Source organism: Crassostrea angulata, chromosome 10 (genome assembly GCF_025612915.1).
Source record: "Crassostrea angulata isolate pt1a10 chromosome 10, ASM2561291v2, whole genome shotgun sequence".
NCBI classification, from domain to species: domain Eukaryota; kingdom Metazoa; phylum Mollusca; class Bivalvia; order Ostreida; family Ostreidae; genus Magallana; species Magallana angulata.
Window position 1 is genome coordinate 52,069,568 of NC_069120.1, and position 18,508 is coordinate 52,088,075.

Below are 18,508 nucleotides of genomic sequence, written 5' to 3' on the forward strand. Positions count from 1 at the left end.
GTGGAAATATTAGAAATGTAAATGTACAAAATCATAAGCGGTTAATATAAACAGATAAATATTCTGAAAATGCTCTAAATAATGCATTACTTTTTTATGGTTCCAAACAGAATTTGTCACAAAAGGTCATTCATGTAATTCAAGAATAAGGGGTAGGGGTGATTCCTATTGTAGTATCTCTCTTTTAAAATGCCAAGACAGTTGCCATGAAAATTGTATTAGTTATAAAGCACATGCTAAGGTTAATATATGAAATTTTTAAAAAAAATCATTGACAATTTTTTTAATGTACCATTACATTTTGTTCAAATTAAGAATCAAAACCTTCAAAATTTGAAGAGCTGATTTTAGCAATATATTGATAAAATTATGACATTGCTATGTAGATAAGCCAATGTTGTAAACAATTTTGAAATTTGTTTTCGTTCTTAAAATTAATGAATATCATTTGCAAATAAATTCCATCAAATAAAATAATTATTGCAGAAAATTGAAATTGTTAAAAAAAAATTCATACTGCCAGAAAAGGGGGATAACTCCTATCAAAATATCTCCTTTGCAAGGTAAGAAAGTAGTCATAAAAATGATATATGTTGCAGTGGACATCATAATGTAAATTTGTTTTTAAAAAAGCCAAACAATTCATTGACAAAAATTTTTACTCTGCAACCCCCTGTTCTCCCTTAGAACCAAGGACAAAAAAATTTGCATGTAATATTGATAAATTCAAGATAGTTACAAGAGATGTCTTTTTAAGATTATACTCTGTCCCAAGATATATCCCCCATTCACATTTTGCTTAATTGCTTGATATTCAGCGCGCATTATTCAATTTGTATGCACACACCGCTGCAGTTATGAGACTATATCTTTCAAAAAATAATGATTCAATGCTTAAATATTTACATTCCACATATTTTTTCTTGTAAAGTGTGTTGAAAGCTACGGCAGTTAATTAAAACACAGTAATGCACACAGGGTACTCAAAGGTTAAAATGACGAACTTTATTATGACGTCACAAACGTACAACGCTGTAAAATGCAACGTCACAAGCGAAAATCAAAGTTCACGCTTGTGGCTGTTACTGTGGCTCTTCCATTAATATAAATTTACCCTTAGGATAAAATAGGAATTTTAAGGTATAAATCACATTTGCAGACAAGGCATGAAGTTAATAAAAAGTAAATATAAGCATTAAATCATGATTTTTTGAAGTATACAGTCTCATAACTGCAGCGGTGTTTGCATACACATTTTCGTGACGCGCTAACTCAATTTGTATGCACACACCGCTGCAGTTATGAGAATGTATACTTCAAAAAATCATGAATCAATGCTATAATAATCCTATAGAATTGCAAAAACGTTAAATCCTGTGTGAAATTTTAAGTGACGTCACAACGATTACCGCACGCGATTCTCATTTGCATTATTGTATAAAGCGTGATAACACGATTACGCAGGCAAGTAGGAATGAATTCAATATTTATTTGTTTTATACGATATAAAAATTTGGGGCAGTTTAAGCGTAAATTGTTTCAAACCATTTCATATCGTATAAAACTATTGAATTCAATGCTTAATCTATTTTTTTCTCTTTATTGTAGATAAAAACGGTCATTTGACCTTTAAGGTCAAGATCTAGTACTTAAGGTTTATGAAATTCAAGATATAAATTTAAATAATGATGCTTAATAAAAATATCTTTGTTTCATAGGGTGTACCGGGGCTTAAATCTTTGGTAGACACAATGAAAAATCACGTTTTAATCAACCATTTTCTATGAAATATGAAGGATAAAAGTAACAAATCCCGAAGTTTTGTCCATTTTTGACTAATGAAATATATCTAGAATGCCTACAATCTCTCCAAAAACGGCATTAAACAAGCTCTTGACCCTCTTTAAAATGATGCCAAATTATATATAGGTACCGGGATTACTTTTATCGTGATTAAATATAGAATGTCAAAACATTGTGTTATTTTCTACGTAATTCTTTTAAAGCCGTAAAATACAGGAAAAAAATTGTTCTAGTACCAAAAAGACAGTCTGGAATCATTTACTAAATATTGACCTTAATTAAAATGACGTAAAAATGTACAAAATTCAAACGTAATGTCAGGCGTATTGATACGTTTTTGACGTAAGTCTTACTGTGACGTAGGCACCATGTTTTATACGATCATAAAATACTTTTTTGCCAATCAGATAGCGCGTTACAATCAGAATTAACGAGGTTGAGTACAGAACGAGTACGCACGCTTTCGCGCAGCGTTTCATTTGTATTGTGATGTCATACTTTTGCTTTGTTGACGCCATGGCGTAATATTTACATTCCACGTATATTTTGCATGAACACCTACTGCAGATATAGCACCATAACACAGAAAGGGTACTTAAAGGTTAATTGACGTGTTTTAATTCTGACGTCACAAACGTCGTACGCTGATAAATACAACGTCACAAGCAAAAATCAAAGATCACGCTTGTGGCTGTCACAATCGCTCTTCCATTAATTTAAACTTACCCATAGGATAGCACAGTAATTTTGAGGTATAATTCGTATTTGCGTACAAGGCAAGAATGTAAAAATAATGTAAATATAAGCATTTAATCCTTATTTTTTGAAAGATGTAGTCTCAGAACTGCAACAGTGTGTGCAAACAAATTTTCATAACGCGCTAACGCGCTTTATTCAATTTGTATGCACACACCGTTGCAGTTATGAGACTATATCTTTCAAAAAATAAGGATTCAATACTTAAATAGTTTCAACTGCAGATATTCAGCAGAATTTGTTGAAAATAGCTCGATTGATGCGTAAAATTGATATTATATTGTGGAATAAACATAAATGTCTCGAAGTATAAGCTATATTTGGGCTCGGTTCGAAAACGTGAAGAGGGTTCAGCAAGCCTAGCCCTCTGTCACGTTTTCTTTACCCGCCTAAATATAGCTTAATTTCTATATTTCAAGACAGTAACCATGTATTTTATATTAATGACCCTTAATATGCGATGTTATATATTTATTTATTACTTAAATGTGTCTGAATGTTTTAATAATACTATAAAGATCACCATTTCCGTCTTTGTCAAATAAAAAAAATAGCCATTATCTGGCAAACTGGGAAATTGAGCATACAAAAAACAACTTTCATAAGACCCCTGGATCAAACCAGGAGGTAAAAGGTTTTTTTTTATTTGACCATTTGATGTCTTTAAGCAATAACTTTAATATGTAGAACAGAAAAAGAAATCCCTAGGGCAGAAGTTTAAAAAAAAAATGTAAAAAACGTGCAAAATTGATACATTTCAGGCAAAATCCCATAGGGTCCCATGTTAAAGATTAACAAACTTTTAGATGGCCCCTTGAACAAACGGTGTGGTAAATGTCTGATTTTTTCCCCTTAAAATAATAATTATATCAGTAGAAATTCATGTTAAAAATTTCATTAAAAAATCTAGGGCAGAAAAAATTAGACCCGGTCTCGTTAATTATACGTTTTTTTAAGGGGGGGGGGGGGGGCTCATCCAAAAAATCTTGACAAGCACAAAAAGGGGGAAAATCCTAAAAATCCTATTTTCCGGGGGGGGGGGGGATATCTTTGACTTCAATTTCACTGTTTATTTCCTTATTTTCAATTCAATTTTTTCCATGGATATCTTGGGACAGACTATAGAATATCGATGTACATGTTATCCGTAGAAAAAACAAAAGTAACATAACATGATTTGAAAAAATCATTTTCCGCAAGAAATGTAAATAAGAATTCATATTTCTACCTCTTCAATATTTTTCATGAAAATATAAAGGTCATTCTTCGATTGACAATTTTTTTTTCACAAATGATTATGAATATTGCTTATATTATTAATAAAACAATTATATTACTTTCAATATTATTGACTCCTTTATTTATCACACAATCTCCTCTTAGATAGTTCTAATGTTAATTATTCATTTTGTATGAATGTGGGTTTTTTCGGTTTTTTTCATTACGGAATAGTTATGCAACACCTGCACAGGTTTCTGAACACACTCGTGTAGACCTGATTTGTTGCCGATGCAAATGTAGAATGTAATGTCGCGACAAAATTTAGTTCAACAAGCTTTTGAACGTTTTCAAATAATAAAGCTATATAAAATGATGCTAAGTATTATTTTCTACGCAAGCGCAGCGTTATTTCCCGCCAAATGTCGACGAGAGTAGATGCCTAACTGTTAATCAATGAACGTGTGTTTGCTATGGATATGATAAACTATATACTGTGATTTCTTAATATGTTCTGTGTTGTTAACTTATTTTGGGGGTCATTGTTCTACTTTGAAAAAAGACACCGTTCATCGGGGGTCATTATTCTTCTCTACACCGAACCCCAATACTATAAAATATATCGGTGACTTTTGTCCTCTTTACGCAATAGTTACATCAACAATACACGGTCCTGTAAATGCCCTTTAATAATTTTTTTCATTTGTTATTTGTAGAAAAATTATCATGTCCGTCTTCTCCTAAAATGAGCTCTATCAAAGGGGTAATTCACCCATTCACCTTACCTATCAACAGCGTGTGAACATTATCATACAAACTGGGCTTTTTCGTCTATTTTGCTTTCATCTTGTTTCCTATCAAACGCCCACAGGGGCCTAACTCTGTGTTTTAATAAAATTTCTTCAGTTCCCCCGTAATATTATTTGAGAAGTAAATGTAGGCTATTCCTGTGAGTGTCCACTTCTCAAAAGAGAATAGTTCCCCAGTTGTCGGCAAAATTATAGCCGTTTCGGGTTACTTCTACATGCTTTTATATTGTCAACCAACGAGTCACAGTCCAAGTTTTTTAAATGCACTCCATGCGATAATTTTCCATTTGCACTGTACTCTTTGACAATCCATATTGAAATGATTACCATTTAATTTTTTTTGTAAATAATTAATTCAAGCGCTGCCGCTAGGAAACTCAAGATAAGAGGCGCGCTCGTAATCAAAGACACCGAACCAGTCTTATAGTCTTCTTTTTCTGAGCATGCATGCTCATTCACGGAGATGCGAGACTACAATAAAATTTGTCTACGCATGTTCTTTATAAATATCGGACCCAATGCTATAAATATCGATGATAAAAGGCTATAAATATCGATGATAAAGGTCACTATTGTCAGCACCTACATAGGGCCCCTGTTACACCTCTATACGGGCCCCAATAGTTACGTCATCATCAAAACACGTATCAAAATTTAAGTTATATTTTCAAGGATACGGATCTATTTTCACCGTTTTCCTGCATAAAAAGGTTGGTGGAATATTTACAGAGAGGAGCTATTGCAATTTTCCATTTATATAATATAGTTTTTTTCATACTGTTTTTTATTCAAAATCATTAAACGAGCTGGAGTACCCGTAGCTACAGGTCTGCAGCTCCTGGTCTGAAAAATTTGGAGGTCGTCCATCCGAAATAATTACTGACCGGAAGATACATACCTGCAGCTAGCGTACATGTAGTAAAGATAATGATATATTTTTACAAAAAATATTTATACAGGGTGATGATATTTTACCAGTATTCACTTTATATGCACTTTACATAGGCGTCGGAACCAGGGTTAATAACGGGGGGGGGGGGGGGGGCGTAACCATATCTAACAAAAACTTTATCGTTGGCGGTATATATATACTGGTGTAGGAAAATATTTAAAACGCTCACTTTAGCTTATATAAAGGAATCTACGGGGTTTTTGCAATATACCCGGATAATATTGATGAAAAAATTGGCGAGGAATTACGAGTGACTTCCGAAAGGAGAAAAGATTTATTATCCGATTTTAAGTCTCTGTAAGAAATTCTGTTCCTGTGATTTTTTGCGAGTGAAAAACCATAACCATTTTGTTTCAATATATATTGGATGATATATATATATGAACGTGGCCTTAAAGGGACTTGGACACGATTTGAGATCATAAATTTTATTTTTATTTTTTATGTATAAAATGGTTAACTGGTGCATTATAAATGATTGACCAAAATATTGAATGTTAAAGTCAAGTTACGAGCGAGATACAGAGGTAAGAATTTGTTGTTATGTAAACAAAGCTCGAGTCTTATAGTTGTTTACAAAAAATGTTATGTAGAAAATTACAATTTCTTAGACAAAATGACATGTAAAAAACAATTTTGACTAATTCAATATCTTCATTAATTCTATCATCAACAAAAGAAAGATACATTTGATTGAAACTTACACCAATACAACACATATGTAAAAAATGACAATATTGAGCTTTGTTTACAAAACAAAGAATTAAGAACTCTGTATCTTGCTTATAATTTGATATTTGACTTTCAAATTTTGACATAGCATTTTAAACTTCTATATTTATCTGTATAAACATTGAAAATGGAAAAATAAAATTTGAAAATTTTAAGTCAAATCGTGTCCAAGTCCCATTAAATTCTTTGTGTTGCAGCTGATTGGAGAATGATTACAATGTTTGGGTTTTTTTAAACCAGTGAGTGGGTATTTAGAACGTCATATGTCTAAATTTTGTTCTTTATTTCAAATCCCACTGATATTTTTATCCCTGTCCCAAATGTGAAGTTCAGATAAAAGAAAAAAAATTAGGGAGGGTAACCCCCCCCCCTCCCCCTAATTTGACTTCCCCGTTTGATAACACAATGTATAAAGTTCACTACCAATCGCTAGTGTAAACGCTAGTGTATGCATATTTATTTGCATTTTATTTATACCAAAGTTGTCATTTTCAAAGTATCTCTCTCTACGCTTTCCGCCATAGTGAAAATTAGTCAAACCGCTTTCCTGGGCACCCCTTTCTGGAAAAAAAATATTTCGATCAAAACAAAAATCGCATCAAATTTTTCCATTTCATTTAATGACTTTTTAACCGAAAAGGTCCGATTCACTATTGCAAATTCACAAAAATGAGCTAAACATAGTTTCACAGTTGATAAACTAGGTTTATCGACTGTTAACTATAGTTTACTAATCGTAAACGATAGTTACCGACGTTAATCTATATATCACATCTGTAAACTATAGTTAACGCGATAATCTGTTTCACATCTGTAAACTATAGTTAACACTGAAAACAATCATTCGCGGTTGTTAAACATAGTTTATCTGATAAATAGGGTTTTATGATGAGTAAACTATGGTTTACAAATCTAAAGCACGCCAAATTCACATAAATTAGCAAAACATAGTTTCACAGTCGATAAACTAGGTTTATCGGCTGTTAACTATAGTTTACGGATCCTAAACTATAGTTACCGACGTTGATCTATATTTCACGTCTGTTAACTATAGTTTACGGATCCTAAATTATAGATACCGACGTTAATCTTTATTTCACATCTGTAAACTATAGTTTCCGCATGCAAATCTATGTTTTTCTGTCAGGAAATACACGTTAACAATAGATTTTGCTGATAAATATAGATTTACATTCGTAAACTATTGTTTAGAGTTGATAAATATAGTTTCACGATTGTGAAACTATATTTATCAGATAACTATAGTTTACATTCGTGAAATATAGTTTCACAGATGTAAACTATAGTTAACGAATCGTTAACTATAGTTTAGGATCCGTAAACTATAGTTAACAGCTGATAAACTTAGTTTATCGACTGTGAAACTATGTTTAGCTCAGTTTAGTGAATTTGGCGTGCCATAATTCACTACATATGAATATCTACCAACGACGCATGATGAAACCGTCCTACACGTGAATTACTCAAATTAGTCAAACCGCGTTCTTGGTTACCCCGTTCTGGAAAGTTCTATTCCATTCTTTCGATATATATAAAAATATGCTTAAATGGTGAGCATTCATTTCAGTTTCTGCGATGATTTTTAGTGTTAAAAATCGTCAGAATCCATGGGCTTCCGGGGCCTTCGCCCCCCGGGCCCCCACCAGGCTTCGCCCTGGACCCACTGGGGGCCTCATGGCGGCCCCCACACCCCCTGCCATTTTAAGCATGCACTTCGTTTCTGGTCTAGCTACGCCACTGATTTTTATTAAAAATCGTCAAAATGTGATGCATAAATGTCTTAGGACACACTAAAAAGACACATTTTTACAAGAGGGCAGAAATTTGCAAAACTAATCCACATCCACCCTCACAACGTCAGGGGCATTGAGTTCATTCGTGGTTGTGGTCCCGATGTTCCATTTCCACGAGTGGACTTAGGACTCCGACAGTGTGAGGAAGGGAAAAATCTGTCTCCACCGTTACTGACTGTACCTAACGTTACGGTGTTCTAGTCACCATACGGTATATTTCCACTCTGTTGCAGAACAAATTGGGGCTACTACGTACTATAGCCCAAACCCCTGGGGCTACTTGGTGGTACCCATACAGCCCAAATTGGAGACCGGGTAATAATAGCTCCATAGGTCCCCTACACTGCCCTGTTATTCGTTTGATGCACACTTCAAAGATAAAGAAGATAATGGACCACTTTTAACCCCTATATCATTGTGAAATGCTTAAATATGATAAAGTTCGGGTGTGTTAATAGTCTTTTGTATATATTTCGGAGGTTTACGTCAAAACATGGCTGGCACAAAATAATCCCAAATTCATGTTTAATTTCCTTCGTTTTGGTTTGCGATTGAGGCTACTAGTAGTTTTTAATGAGAATGAAATCACAATGTAAATTGTCTAATCGGCCCTCTTTAGTAATTATACGAGGATTTTTATGATTTTGGATGCATGTTATTTTCGGAGAAGAGTAAACAGTCTCGGAGATAAATTTTTAAGCGTACGTATATAAAAATACCAATATTCATTTAAATTCAGTAGACACGAATTATCCAGGCGAGTTTTACTGCATCCGAAGTTGTCTATGCTCAGAGAAATTATTCAGGCATAAATTTTCTTGATATTAATTGAAATATGCCGGTAATAAAGTAAAATATAATTTTCTGTTCGAGTCTTAGTACATGTACGTTGATGAATTTCCTCATAGGCTGCTAGCTTCTACGGGCTTAGTGTTAGTGGCTGCTAGCTTCAGCCTGATGTTTGTACACGGTGGTCTTGCATCACTACCAAACAGTCCACACACCGTCTAGAATAGATGGTTAGCACTGATCGAATATATTGAAAAAGTACGAAAGCCCATTGAGCTCATTTTCGTGGGTAAAAAAAATATTTGTTTCGCGAAAAAACGTGAAACTTTCGCGACATAACGGCGTTAGTTTCGCGAATAAACGCGAAACTTTTGCGAATTAACGCGTAAATTTCGCGAATAAACGCGAAACCATTATATAAATATTGTCATTTCAAACAAAACCCTTATGAAGAAAAAGAATTAAAAACAAACACATTTTATATCATAAAATACTTATTATTCATTATTATTATTATTATTATAATATCCGTGTTACATTGATTTATGAAGAAAAATTATCTTTTTTACATATAGATATTAATAAATTATGTTATATATCTCAAGTAGATAATAAGTTTGAGCATCATATTACGATTTTCATTTGTTCGCCGACCCTGTGTTCGAACAGGCATTCATTTATTATCTTTTCTTATAAAATTGATATAAATTCAACCGTCGGAAACCTTTAAAATCTTGTTATTAATTTTCAAATGACATATGTGATAAATTTGGAGGACGAATTTACGTCATCTAGATTTGAACAATAGCTTAAAAATTTCAATTCCCACCTTGACTTGTCTTTCTGGTATTAAACTATACGTTAATTTATGTCGCAGCGATATAACATACACTGTATGTTATAACGATTTAAATAATGATATCCTTTAAATTCTACAATGATATTTAATAAAACGTTTAATTCGAATTAAAATTGTTATAATTTAAATATGTTGCTGTCTCATTTTCAAAAATACAGCGCCCATTAGAATGTAAAGCGCGATGCATTTTGTCCTTTGAAAATCAGTACTAAGATTTTAAAGATTTCCTACGTTTGAATTTATATTAATTTGTATAAGGTTAAATCTTATTCATTTACATTTTTATATGATATTATTTTGTTGTTTTATTTAAATTAATATATTTGTTTTCAGTACTTATTCTTCATAGGGGTTCTTCTATGAATTAAGTTTCGCGTTTATTCGGGAATGTTTCGCGTTTATTCGCGAAACTAACGCGTTATATCGCGAATGTTTCGCGTTTATTTGCGAAAGTAACGCGTTATATCGCGATAGTTACGCGTTTATGTCCGAAAGTTTCGCGTTTTTTCGCGAATTTTTTTTACCTACTAAAATGAGCTAAATGGGCTTTCGTCAAAAAGAATTAAATAACGAGTCGTCACTTCTATTTTAGAAGCCGGGTTAATTCTGAAGGTTGAATAATCGAACAAACAAAGCGAAAGGAAGAGGTTATCCTAACAAAACAGAACGGTATAAACCGTAAAGGTCTGAATCATGGAAGAAGCGATGAGCCAAGAGTGTGTTTCTAGTACGTAGTAACATTGTGTCAAACATTTACAGCATATCAATTAATGTCTTATTTTTCATTTGATTACTGATATAAATATATTTCACATCTTTTCTAATGAGAAATAAATCATATTTTCAAAATTATTGCCATGTTGCGATTAATGAGGGGTTGAATGTAAAACTGAATCAATCTCTTTTAATAAGTATTTAGGCCTAGTCGTTTGATGAATAGTAATTTATGTACAGCCCTGTGTTGAAATCTCTCTATGTACACCAAAATCTAACTATACAACTACAGAACTACTTTCTATACCAACTTATTCTTAAGTCCTATTAGAGCAAGGAGATTTGTTTACTGGGATCTTAAACAATAAGTTGATTCAAATTCAGTTTTGGGCTTTATGACAATTTAGGTACTTTCAGTTTATTTAAGTTTTAAATTTTAAATCAACTCTGATAAGAATATTTTTCTTGATAACAGACACTAATGTTCCTGATGCTAAGCCTGTGTCAGAGACAGATGCCTTCCCATTTGGAAAATCAAAAGCACAAAGGTAAAAATATTTTATTACAGGGCAATCAATTGTCATGTACTCTAGTGACCTTCATGTGGTTAGTAATCTGAATGCTCTATGGCATTTTGAATGGCTATTGATCTGCTGGTATATTTACCATAGTACTACGAAACATGTCAGTAGAGACATTGCCGTTCACAATAACACAATGTTAATTGCTTAAGACAATTAATTGTTTGAGGTATTTATAATAATCATAGAATAATTTTCTTTGAATTTTTTATTTCCAAGAAAAGAGCAGTAAGAATGGAATGTTTTCTTGAATACACGTGATTTCTTTTAGTTAATAAGCAAAGTATTTACTCATATATTTTACCTTTTGTCAACATTCTTCGATTGCTTGTTATTGACTTGTAGCTTAAAACCTTTTCATTTTTGGGAGTTGATTTTTATCAACTCTCCTTTGCACTTACTCGGGCAAAGCGAAAGTGAAACAGTGTTTGGACCTAAGCACAAATCAATACCGCTGACAACACTTAGTTCTTGAAAATAATTGATAAATTCGATGCTATGTATTCTGAAGCATTGTTTTTCAAGAAAACTTATTTATTAATACCATGAAAATATTAAGATTTTAAATTGTACAAACAGTTTAGATATTTTTTAAAGTCGTATGTATTCCTACGCTGGAGTGCAATGTAGTCACGTTCAACCAGACGCTTGGCTGTCTCCGTTAATATCCGATAAAACAGAGCCTCTCTTGCTTGTCGTAGAAAAGCGGAGACAGCCGAGCGTTTGGTTGAACAAGACAAGAGTTCAATCTTGCCTGGATCCATACAATTTCTCAGCAATATTTCGATTACTGATACTTCTTGCTATGCAAAATCACATATCGTTGATTTTGAATAAATGATAATCGATAAAATCAACTCCCGTCAGTACTTCAGTACTTTGATTAGTATCTTTCATACCTCATTAGTCTGAATCAGTTTAATCACAATGTGTAAGAATGTTTATTATTTATTTCTCTTCTTTCTGTGTCGTTATATTCAGTCTTTAACACATTTTATATTTCTGTAAAAGCACAAACTTTTAAAAAAAAATTATACTAACTACATTAAGAACTGAATTTACAGTGGTAAACCAGTTGCCACTACAATACAGACAGCGACCGAGTTCTTCTCCCACAAGTACAAGATGGACTATCCAAACAGGGGTAAAGCCATCATCATCAACAACAAGACATTTAACCCTAAGACCAAGCTGAATGAACGGACCGGCACGGACAAGGACGCCACCGCTCTTCACAACCGTCTGTCTGAGCTCGGCTTTGAAGTAGATCTCAAAAACAATCTCACAGCAGACAAAATAAAAGCTACACTACAGAGAGGTCAGCAAATCTTTATTCTCTCGATGATTAGGATTTTGTGTTTTTATTTTACAATTTTTAGACTTCATCCTGTTATTTTCTTCTCAACTCTTATACAAAAAGAATAAATTGTTGACCTACTTAAATTCGTTTAAGTATGGTGTCTAAACTTAAATCTATACATCAGAGGTCATTTTGTATATATTCAATACCATAATTTAGATTGATGTTTATTTTTACTATTTGAATATGTCGTCCTGTATTTCTTCCATTACATTATATTGTAAATTAAAAGTTGAATGCCAAATTAATGCCAATAAAGAAATAATTATTTTCTAATATGTGACTGATTGACATACGTATGATATAACAACCGAATTTACATTTTGAATCCTTCATTTATAGCCGCTGAACTGAAACACGAAGACAATGACTGTTTCGCCTGCGCCATTCTGTCCCATGGGGAGGATGGGTTTATATGGGGGATAGACAAATTGATCCCCATTAATGACCTGATGGAGCCCTTCAAAGGCAACAAATGTCTCTCTCTGGCAGGAAAACCCAAAATCTTCTTTATCCAGGTGATCACAAGTGTTGTCCATAGGTGTATTGCAAAGATGTTTGAATGAATCACTATTAATAATAGATCGTTGATCTCTTTCATTCCATCTTTGCTGACAAAGGTTGTTAAAGACCATGTTCATATAGTCTTAAGCTGACGACGGTACCAGCCTTTTAATCGGTTCTCTTGTGATGCAGGCTTGCCGTGGAACAATGTTTGATGACGGTGTGGACATGAATGTTTCAGACGCCAAAGGCTTCATGGACGTAGAGCCTCAGTTTTTTCGCCAGAAGATCCCATCAGAGGCCGACTTCCTGATTGCTTACTCTGTTGTTCCAGGTGAGGGCTTTAATAGAACACATTGGTTTCAGCATGTCATAGACACTTACCAGTTGCCTTATTTGACACTTTAAAGGATTTTAAATTGTGTGATATTTAAAGGCATGATAACATTTCCCAAGAATATGATTTTTTATAGAAATGCAGGTTTTTGCGGATTTAAAAGTCCAAATAATTTATTTATAGATCAATGCACAAAATATTTATTTCGTTTTCGTTCTCTGCTAATCACATGGATCTAACTCCACTTAAAAACTTCAATATTGTAAAATGATCGGGACAAACAAGATGAGACAAGTCTTCTGTAGATGATTGTCCCTAAGAGGTTTGGTAATAAATTAAGGTATTTAAAAGCTAATAAAGAAGACATTACTTTTTTTTTTTTAAATTGGTCCAAGTATTGTTACTTGATCCACTATTTTGAACAACTATCATAATTGCTATACCTGATAAGGTTCATTGTTGAAATTGAATCTTGCCTCAGAAATTGTCTCTTGAAACCTTTTTTAGCTGCATTTTACAAAAAGAAAATAATTAAAAAAAACTTGCTTTTGAAGGATTTTAAGTTTGTGTACGTTTATAAAATTCTTGATCTTAAATGGTTATTTCATGCTTATGTACTAATAATTCATGTTTATGGGCGTATTAACCAGAGAAATAATTCCAGTTCATACCGGTAAATTCACAAATATGTATAAAATCGTTAAAGTAAGAAACACATGACATCCCATGATTTTTGGTCAATGACTAACCTGTTAACACATGTCTGTTTCTGTTGCCTAGGTTACTACTCCTGGAGGAACTCAACCAATGGCTCCTGGTTCGTCCAGGCGCTGTCCGACGTTTTGAAGAAGCATGGCCAGACAATGGACCTCCTGACCTTGATGACACGTGTCAATCAAATCGTGGCCAACAAGTTCCAGTCCGACACCTCCCATCCAGACATGAACGAGAAGAAACAGATCCCATGTATCACCTCCATGCTGACCAAGGAAGTTTACTTCACCAGCAAATAGAGGGGGCCAGTCCAGGATAGCGAGGGGCGAGGTCTCTGATTGGTGGAACGAGCATCTTCTCTCATGGCTTAAAGGGCACCTGCTCAACTGATCATGTGATACATGTACTGCAAGAGAGTGATTGAGAAACATGTTGGTCTTTTGATGATGAGTTTTGTAACTGTAAACATTTGATAACTCTAATTCTGCATTGTAATGATGTCAATGATATTTCGAGTGTTACTGTACAATTATGTTTGCAATTTATTAGTATTATAATAATTATTAAACATTTGCAAAGGTCAATAAACAAAATACGAAGACGATTGGGCTGTCAATCATATAATTTTCATAGAAGTCATAACTAACAGATTACGTTATACAACAACATATATTTTATTGATATACGAAGTTTCATTCCGTTTGATAAAAAGGTGATTTTGTTACCCGACTCGACATTTTTTGTCTCCACAGCGCACGGTAGCGTTGAAAACATAACGTCAATATGACGCACGCACTGTTGATAGACATATCCAATCTTTATACCACCTTAGTCTTTTGTGCTCTTCACCATACAATTTAAATCGGCAATATTTTATTTGACGTCTTATTTTCAATTGTTCACATTTGTTCAGAAATCATTAGTTTGTTTCTCGAATTTTTATTTTTTTTATTTTTTACCGCATGTTTCTTAATTCGTTTACAGTAAGAAAATCCTTAAATGTCAGACGACGTTGTTTATTCTTTTGACAAAATATTTACATATATTCGGTTCTCTTTCGTTCTGTTTGATGTCCAAAATACAATCACCACAACCTCCACAAAATGTGTAAGAGTTAAACACAAATGTACAAATATTTTTTTCTTATTTTTTCCACCATTGAGCATGTTCAAGATAATATCATGACAATGCTTAATTTTAGGTTTCAATATTTTTTGGTTTTATATAATATACAAAGGGTTCGAACACAAGTTCGTACAACTTACTAGGTTCTCACCCAATTACAAGTTATTTTCAATTGTCATAAAACATGGTATATACATATATATTGAAAAAAAAATGGTAAAGAACAAAATAGTATACTTATATAAATCGGCGAGAGTTGATTATAAAGTTCTGCACAGCCGTGAACATTCTAACATTAGTTTCATGATCTAGGTTGTCATTACCCCAAAGTAAAGTACGCGAATCTAAAATACCTAAATTTTGTATTTGGAATAGTTCATTAAATAAGGCATTCCTTGCGTTAGAAAATAGTTTGCAAACAAATAAAAAATGATATACATCTTCTTTCTTTCCACATATGCAATTTGGAGAATCAACAATTTTTCTTCTGTGTAAATCATAATTTAGTAACAATTGTGTCTTAATTTTGTATGAATGATGTTGGCTACTCTTTTACCATGAAGAAAATATTTAGGTATTTTTGAATCACTGCTATTATTAGAGATGCTTCTTTGAAACTGGCGGATGGATGCTGATTTTTTAATATCCGAATTTAGTGAGTTCCATTTGCCTATAGCATCTGGAATAAATGATTTTTTATATGTATCATACTTAACTCTAGGAGGTATATAATTGTCTTCATAACGAGTACTGTATCGAGAATTATCTTTCCTATAAATGTTAGCAATATCACTAAGATATTGAGGTACAAGATTGTAATGAATTTTGTACATAATCGTTAGTTTAGCTATTTCCCTTCTTTTAGATAGAGAGTCCCAACCCGTTTCGAAATACAATGATTCCCTTGAGACCAAAATTGGAAGTCCTGTGACAATTCTTGCAGCGTGAAGCTGTACTTTTTCTAACTTTTCAATTTCTGCGGAAGAACAACCATCCCATACAACAGAAGCATATTCTAATCTTGGCCTTACAAAAATATATATAATTTTGATAATTTGTCTCTGCCTAAAGTAAATTTCAGTTTCTTAAGTAGTCCTAATTTTTTACAAGCGATGTTCACTATATCATTGATGTTTTTATCCGCATACTGTATTGAATTATCATCTGCGTATAATCTACAAAAGGACAACATATTTTGTGCAACATCATTGACATAAATTAAAAACAAAAGGGACCCAAGTACAGATCCTTGTGGCACTCCGGCATTAACACTTAAGCTGGATGATAATACATCTTTATACATCCCTTTTTGAGATCTGTTGCACAAATAGCTGCTAAACCATTGAACAAGATTGCCACAAACACCGAAAGTTTGTAATTTAAAAAGAAGCCTTTCATGCCAAACTCTGTCAAAGGCTTTTGATAGATCATAAAAAACAATGCAACATGATTTACCCTCATCAATATTCTTAACAATACTATGATATGTCTCAATTAACTGATACACTGTTGAGTGACCGGGTAAAAAACCGGCTCGGTATTTATAAATTTGTAACTATGGAAGTAATTATAAACATGTTTGAAAACAATTCTCTCCATTATTTTACTTACACAGCTTAGTAAAGAAACAGTTCTATAATTACATGAGAGTGATGGGTCCTCTTTATTAAAAAGAGGTAGAACATGGGCCATTTTCCAACAATTAGAAAATGATCGATCTAAAAGAGACTTATTAAAAAGTAACATAAAGGCTTGCATATTGTAAACATAGTTGATTTTATTTGTTTATTGTTGACGGAACACTAAGTTTGACCGTGCGCCATGACCTCATTTTTGCAGGATTAGATTCTAAATAATTCTTAGAAATAAAGAAATTATGAACTTCTTTTATTTCAAATTGTTTGAAACAATTGCTAAATTATGTCTACTAAATTTAGTAATTATATTACGTTGAATAACATAGCTATGGCAAAAGTAAATATAATTATTAACTGTTCCGAATCTAAATGCTGCTTTAAGTACTTTTTATTCTTTTAGTCTTCCTGAAGATATTTATGCAGCACATTTGGTCGTTTTTTAATAAAAATATACATACCGGTGAAAGAAGTGCAATTAAATTCGATGAAAGGGAAAATTTCCAAAATATCTTTATTGACACTCATTTTTTACTCGAAAAAGATCACAGGAACAAAAAAAGATTTCTTAAGGGTATTAACAGAGGAGAATGTTTACATCTTTTCTCCATCCGGAAGTCTCGCGGAATACCTCGCGCAATTTTTTAACGTTATCATCTGGGCTTACTGCAATACAAAATCCCCGTAGACATCAAATAAGCTAATGGGGTTTTTCAACCGAGAAATTTTGGAAATTTTTTATACTTTTAATGAACATCGTTTGAACCCTGAGGTATTTATAAATATCGAGTAATTAAGCAAAATGTGAATCGAGGATATCTTGGGACAGAGTAAATGAGCAATTTATTTATGTGTTAGTTAGGTCTGTACATGGAAGATTTATTTCACCTGGTAGGTCTTTTTGTTGTTTCGCTAATAACCTGTTCCAATACATGCACAGGTACTAATACCAGCAAATTTGGAGCATATATTGTCATCATGTTCCGTAGCAGTGTCTGAAGGTCGGTGTAATGAAGAATAATGACCCTGTAGAATAATGACCGGGGGTCATTTTTCGACGTAAAATAATGACCCCCCTTGCTAAAGAATAATATGATTTTTCTGAAGAAAAAAGACCAAAGGTTTTTTTTCTACATTTATGACCCCCGTATAAAATTGACCCCCGCTGTAAACAAGAATAGAAATTGGTTACCCCGTATCTAAGACACGGCTTTGAAATTACTTGAATTTTCAATTTGTTCAACTGATTTTGAAGTTATAAACTCCAAACTTGTAAATAAATCACTCTATATAGTTTTTCATATTCATAACAAGCACACACAACACACTTTTACTTTGCCACTAATTGATTTTTTACAGTTACGTCACTTCTTGTTACTTCAACTTGTCGACATATGGCGGGAAATGACGGAAATAAAGAAAAACAAATTCATACACAATGAGGATATTGTGTGATAATTAACGAGCAATAATCATTAAAGAATAATTGTTGTAATAATATGAGCAACATTCATTGGTGAATGAATTGTCAATCGAATAATGATACATGTATATATTTGTATGGAATATTTGTATGGGAAAAGACTAAGGAGGCAGGTAGCGTAGGGATATGAATACTTCTTATTTAAATTTCTGGGGGAAAGTGATTTTTAAAAAAATCATTTAGTTTTGTTTTCTTCTACGTTATACATGAACATCTATATTCTAAGCATGTGTTGTAATGTGCGATACTACTATCGCTCCTTCGCCTTCGCAACTTCGCAATCTCGCCTTCGCATCATCGCGCTTTCGCCTTTGCCTTTCATAA

The 18,508-nt window shown here is 33.0% G+C and overlaps 1 protein-coding gene across 2 annotated transcripts; it reads left to right on the forward strand.

Moving 5' to 3' along the window:
- The first annotated feature begins 5,187 nt into the window (after positions 1-5,187).
- LOC128166240 (caspase-7-like) lies at positions 5,188-14,544 on the forward strand. Of its 2 annotated transcripts, XM_052831269.1 has the most exons (7): positions 5,188-5,296; positions 10,325-10,459; positions 10,922-10,994; positions 12,092-12,345; positions 12,730-12,905; positions 13,084-13,225; positions 14,009-14,544. In XM_052831269.1, exons 2-7 carry the CDS (start codon positions 10,426-10,428, stop codon positions 14,239-14,241), a joined length of 912 nt encoding a protein of 303 aa, XP_052687229.1. In that variant the 5' UTR covers positions 5,188-5,296; positions 10,325-10,425; the 3' UTR covers positions 14,242-14,544. The 2 variants fall into 2 exon arrangements, with proteins under 2 accessions (XP_052687229.1, XP_052687230.1); XM_052831270.1 differs by lacking the exon at positions 10,325-10,459 and having other exon boundaries at positions 5,216-5,296.
- The last annotated feature ends 3,964 nt before the right edge of the window (positions 14,545-18,508 follow it).